Source organism: Humulus lupulus, chromosome 6, assembly GCF_963169125.1.
Source record: "Humulus lupulus chromosome 6, drHumLupu1.1, whole genome shotgun sequence".
Classification (NCBI taxonomy): domain Eukaryota; kingdom Viridiplantae; phylum Streptophyta; class Magnoliopsida; order Rosales; family Cannabaceae; genus Humulus; species Humulus lupulus.
The window spans coordinates 220,791,916-220,797,897 of record NC_084798.1 but is presented as its reverse complement, the minus strand read 5'-3'; the positions used below and the strand labels follow the sequence as shown (position 1 = coordinate 220,797,897).

Sequence of the window (5,982 nt, the reverse complement as noted above, 5' to 3'; positions counted from 1 at the left end):
CCCTTATTATAACTTGTGTTCTATGCTAATTTTCTTCACACATATGGGGCCATCGGCCATGCATTATTTTCTTTATTATTACTTTAACTTGTCCTTGCCCCTTTTAAATAATTGAGAAGCAGGAGAGAACAACGTGTATCACAAAAATGTGATACTTCCATCGACCACTCAAATTTATTTTAATATAAACTCTGTTAATAAAAAACATGTTAATTTGGTTTTTTAAATTACTTTTAATAGAATATGATCACATGAAAGATGCAATAATTTATGTTACTCACTTTGGTGTCTAGCTATAAATTAAGAAAAAAACCGTAGGTGTGTACTCTATCCACAATTGAATCTAATGAAAGGGAAAGCTATGGCACCACACTCTAGTGTTGTTTCTTCTTCATCTCTTCTCTCAATGTTTCTTATTTTCACTTTGCTTCAATCATCACTACTCGAAGCCACTGAAAAAAAGGCAAGAATATACATATATATTATTAGTCTTTTTCTCTTTATTTATTAAATGAAGTTTATGTTAAAATGTATTCATGCAGACATATATTGTGTACATGGGAACACATTCCCATGGTCTGAACCCTTCCTCAGATGCTCTTGAAATGGCCACAAAATTTCATCACAGCCTTCTTGGATCTTACTTGGGAAGGTACTTGTGTTAAATATATGTATATGTGTATATATGTATATGTACATTATTTATTCTAGGTATTTTATTTCTTGTTGTGCAGTGAGGAAAAGGCAAAGGATGCCATCATTTACTCGTATAATAGACATATTAATGGCTTTGCAGCAATTCTTGATGAAGTAGAAGCTACAGAAATTCGAAGTGAGCATTTTATCTTTGTTGTTATGTTAACTAATTATTTAAGAATTGATTTAACTATATGCAATGTTGATTGTTACAGAGCATCGAGATGTGATATCGGTTTTCTTGAGCAAAAAGGTGAAACCAGCCACAACTCGTTCATGGAAGTTTCTTGGATTGGAAAGATATAACGAAGTCGTTCCTTCTCAATCTATTTGGAAAAAGGCACGCTTTGGTGAAGATGTAATTATTGGAAACTTGGACAGTGGTACTTTTATTTATCTCTTAATTGAAATCATATATGTATATTTCTTATTGGATTATTAATTTTAAATGTGGTGAGAGTTGGTTATTGGTAGGTGTTTGGCCTGAATCAAAGAGCTTCAGTGAGTATGAAGGGATTGGACCTATCCCATCAAAATGGCGTGGAAGTTGTCAACCAACCATTGGAGATAAAATTCATTGCAATAGGTTGATCCTCTTATTTCTACTTTTTATTGTTTTCCTTTTGAGTGTTGTTTTTTGACACCTTAAGGTGTCTAACACCATATGAGGTGTCATCTCATAATTGGTTAGCCCTACCGGTGGGAATTCTCCAATAGGGGCTTCACTTTAAGCCCTACCGGTAGGGCTCTCAGTGTTCTCGACCCGTGAACAATTTTCGGTGTGATTTTTTTTATGACCGTGTATATTGTAGCTATTTAGAGTATCTTGCAAATTTTCAGAAAATTCTGAATAGTTTACAGTACCAAAAACTAAGTTCAAACATGTTGTTGCACGCGTGACTAATTTTTTTTATGCACGTGGAAAGCAACATTTTTTAACCTAGTTTTTTGTATTGTAAACTATTCAGAATTTTCTAAAAGTTTGCAGGATGCTCTATATAGCTACAATATACACAGTTATTAAAAAAATCACGCCGAAAACTGTTCACGAGTCGAGAAATACTGAGGGTCCCACCGGTAAGGCTTAAAGTGAAGCCCCTATAAAAGAACTGTCATATACATATATACACATATTCATTTAGAATGAGTAAAAGATTAATTTTGTAGTTGTTTTTTATGCATATTACATTGAGATTAGGCATGTATTGTAGTAATTAGAGGGTGAATTGTAAGAAAAATTTCTACATCATTAATTAACTTTTAAATTTTTGTATTTGTATATCTTTATCTTTCCAAATACTTTAGACTTAGCTATTAGTCCTTTCATATCTTTTTTTGCAACATTTTTCTGTCAAATTAATGTAATTTTCATTTAATTAAAGGTTCCAACATATACCACCATTTCCATTTAGATCCTTAACTCACATTTGAATCCTATTTTCCCAAATAATTTGCATATTTTTGTTTTAAAGCCAAAAATAAATTGGGGGATAGAATATTAAAGCCAATAATAATAAATTATAAATTATAAATTGAGAACCTAGCTATATACAATATGTGATATAAGTTGTACAACTAACTATGCATATATATATATATATTATTAGACAATATATAGAAATTTAAATAGGAACAAGCACATTTTTATTTATTTATTTAGTCAGGCATGCATGAAATTTTTGATAGCTTAATACATACATACATATATAAATATATATATTCTATAGATTATTTTACTTGTAATATATATACTATACGCAAAAAAAAAAAAAAACAAACAAACAAAGAAAAACAAAAAAGTTACTAAACGACATTACTGTTTTTAAAGTTGAATAATCTTTTTTCTCCAATTTCCACCATAGGAAGCTAATAGGAGTCAAGTACTTTAGCAAAGGCATTCTGACACTACTAAAGATGTCCAACGCCTCTATACCTAAGGAAAACTTTTTCACTAGTCGAGACACAGATGGACATGGGACTCATACTCTTTCCACAGCCGGGGGTAGCTTTGTCCCCAGAGCAAATATTTTGGGATTTGGAAATGGTACCGCTAAGGGTGGTTCTCCAAAAGCTCGTGTGGCTGCTTACAAAGTTCTATGGCCTACGGGTGACGGTGCTGACACATTGGCAGCATTTGAAGCTGCAATAGCTGATGGCGTGGACGTTCTTTCTCTCTCTCTTGTTTTCCCTGCAAGTGATTTTCTTGATAATCCCATTTCAATTGGAAGTTTTCATGCCATTATGAACAACATTGTCGTGGTTGCCGGGGCTGGAAACGATGGACCTGATCCTAAGACTGTAAATAATGTTTCACCGTGGATGTTAACTGTGGCAGCAAGTACAATTGATCGTGAGTTCAATAGTTACGTAACTCTTGGGAACAAAAAAAAACTTAAGGTAAAACATATTTAAGTCTTTCAAAGTTTGATTTATGTAATATTTTGTAATTATATATAATACAATGACAGGGAGCAAGCCTTTCATCAAGTAGCTTGCCTTCTCAAAAGTTTTATCCATTGATCAATGGTGCAGATGCTAAAGTTGCTGAAGTAAATCCTCTAAAAGCGTACGTAGGTTAAAATAATATACTAAATGCTAGTTTAACTTGTTAGATAAAATTAACTACAGAGAATTGCTGTATGTTTTGTCCAGTACATTTTGCCGTCCTAATAGTCTTGATCCAAATAAGGTGAAGGGAAAGATCTTGATTTGTGTAGCTGGGGATGAGATTAGTCCCTCTAACAAGAGTCACCAAGCTCATCTTGCTGGCGCTGTTGGAATGATTCTAATTAATCATATTCTTATTAACGACACAGAAGCTGAGACCTATGTTCTTCCTACATCTCATCTCAATGCCACAGAGGGAACTTTTGTATATGAATACCTCAACACTACTAAGTACCAACTAAAATTCTTGAGTTGTTTCATTATGCATCTTTTCTTCACCAAAACAAAAATGCTTATTAACTTTGACCTATGATATTTTTGTCAATTCAGGAACCCTATAGCTTACATATCTCCGGCAAAGACTGAAGTGAGAGTAAAACCATCACCAATTATGGCTTCATTCTCATCAAGAGGACCAAATCCCATAGAGCCAGCTTTGCTCAAGGTCTACCTTACAAATTCTCTAATTTCGTTCTTGTTAAATGTAATTGCTAAATGACTTTCTCCTTGTTAAATACAATCACAGCCAGATATCACAGCACCTGGAGTAAATATTCTTGCTGCATTCACTGAAGCTGTTGGACCAACTAAACTAACATTTGATAAACGTCGAGTCCCATTCAATATAATTTCTGGAACTTCGATGGCATGCCCTCATGTTTCTGGGATTGCTGGTCTTCTCAAAACACTTCATCCAGATTGGAGTCCAGCTGCAATTCATTCGGCTATAATGACTACAGGTACATATATTTATAAATATATATATTCCATGTACTTGGGCTAAGATTCCTTATTTATCATGAAAATGAACTATATGCAGCAAGAGTACAAGATAGCAACAAGGGGCCATTGTTGGATTGGAACAAGAAAAAAGCATCACCTTTTGAATATGGTTCAGGCCATGTGCAACCAAATCGAGCTATGGACCCTGGACTTGTCTATGACCGAACTATTGAAGATTATGTGGACTTTTTATGTGCTCATGGCATTGATGAAACATTGCTTGAAAAATTTACTAAGAAGCCATATAATAAATGTCCCACCTCATTTAATCTAGCTAACTTCAACTATCCTTCCATTGTGGTTAATAATCTTAGTTCACAATCAGTGATAATTACTAGAAAAGTTAAGAATGTTGGCTCCCCAGGTACCTACAAGGCATATGTGAGGGCCCCAAATGGAGTTTCTATCTATGTTAAGCCCACAAGCTTGAAATTTAGCAAAATTGGTGAGGAAAAGAAATTTGAGATTATTTTGAAGCCAAAGGTTGTTGGGAAGCCTAAAAACTATGTGTTTGGACAATTGAAATGGTCAGATGGGAAGCACTACGTTAGGAGTCCTATAGTAGTCAAGTACTAGAAGATAACAGAAGTGTATGTACAATATTTTGATAATATTCAAGTACTTTATCTATAAAGTACATGCAGTTTTATATATTTATGGATGCTAGAAATGTTACCACCAATAAAAAATTTAATAGTATTATTGGAGTGATCATGATTTATGTAAATTTCTGTTTTTTTTTTTTAAAACTCCAAAAATATTCATCCGTGCTTTATTTACTCATTTTGCCTTCAATATATGAAACTTGTTCTAACTCTTAAATTATATATATATATTTAAATTTTGTTCATGACTTCAAATGAAGGTCGCCATCTTATCAAAAGTCGTATATTATTTAGTTCGGATCCACAAGAAGATGCCTGATTTGTTAGAGATATTTATAATTGGCTTAATGGATATAAGTAAAACCATTACACCTCTAAGCAAAATAGTACAAATAACTAGGTGAGTGATTAAATAAAGTTACAACTCAATAACAAAAATTACAAGCAAACATAAAAAAAGAAGTAGAAGAAGGGAATAGAAAATACAACTCTATGCCAAAAGATACAAGTAAAGTAAAAGTAGTAGAACAAAAGATGTATAGAAGATAAAACAAAAGATACAAATAAATATGTAAAGAAAAATAGAAAAAGAGATAATGAAGACAATAGTAGAAATAAGATATAACAAGAACAAAACAAAGTACTCTCACTTACATTACCAAAGTGAAGAGGATTAAGGATTACCAACTTGAACAAGGTTTACAACATTTGCCCAAAAGGTTATTCCCTCTATCTCAAGCACTAAGGGATTTCTAACAAATTGGAAATAGCACTCTAGAATAAACAATACTCTAGGTAAATTTTTAGCCAAGTCACTATAAGAAAAAGAGTCTACAGCGATGACTTTTGTCGTCGCTTTAGGTATACAACGACGACATGTCGTCGCCAAAACGGCATCGCTGTAGGTCTGTAAGTGTAGCAATCTACGGCGACGACATGTCGGTCGCAGTAGGAAATAATTTTTTTCGGTTGGACTGGATATTATGACGACATGTCGTCGCTGTTGGTGGTTGCAAAATTTGAAATTTTGAATTTCAAAAACTTCTACAGCGACGACATGTGATTGCTGTATGTCCGTCGACCGTTCCATCAATAGCGACGACATGTCGTCGCTGAAGAGTGCGTTGGTATATATGCCTTCAGCGAAGTCATGGCGTCGCTGTAGTGTCATGAAAACTCATATTTTTGTATTCAGCGTTCTCCCTACGGCGACGGCATGTCGTCGCTGTAG

At 33.7% G+C, this 5,982-nt stretch overlaps 1 protein-coding gene across 1 annotated transcript; it reads left to right on the top strand.

The window, feature by feature from the left end:
* The first annotated feature begins 318 nt into the window (after positions 1-318).
* Positions 319-4,873, top strand: LOC133783461 (subtilisin-like protease SBT5.3). The gene is made up of 11 exons (XM_062223094.1): positions 319-463; positions 543-652; positions 735-832; positions 912-1,079; positions 1,171-1,282; positions 2,559-3,093; positions 3,165-3,262; positions 3,349-3,594; positions 3,694-3,808; positions 3,890-4,103; positions 4,184-4,873. Exons 1-11 carry the CDS (start codon positions 347-349, stop codon positions 4,720-4,722), a joined length of 2,352 nt encoding a protein of 783 aa, XP_062079078.1. The 5' UTR covers positions 319-346; the 3' UTR covers positions 4,723-4,873.
* Positions 4,874-5,982: the final 1,109 nt, after the last annotated feature.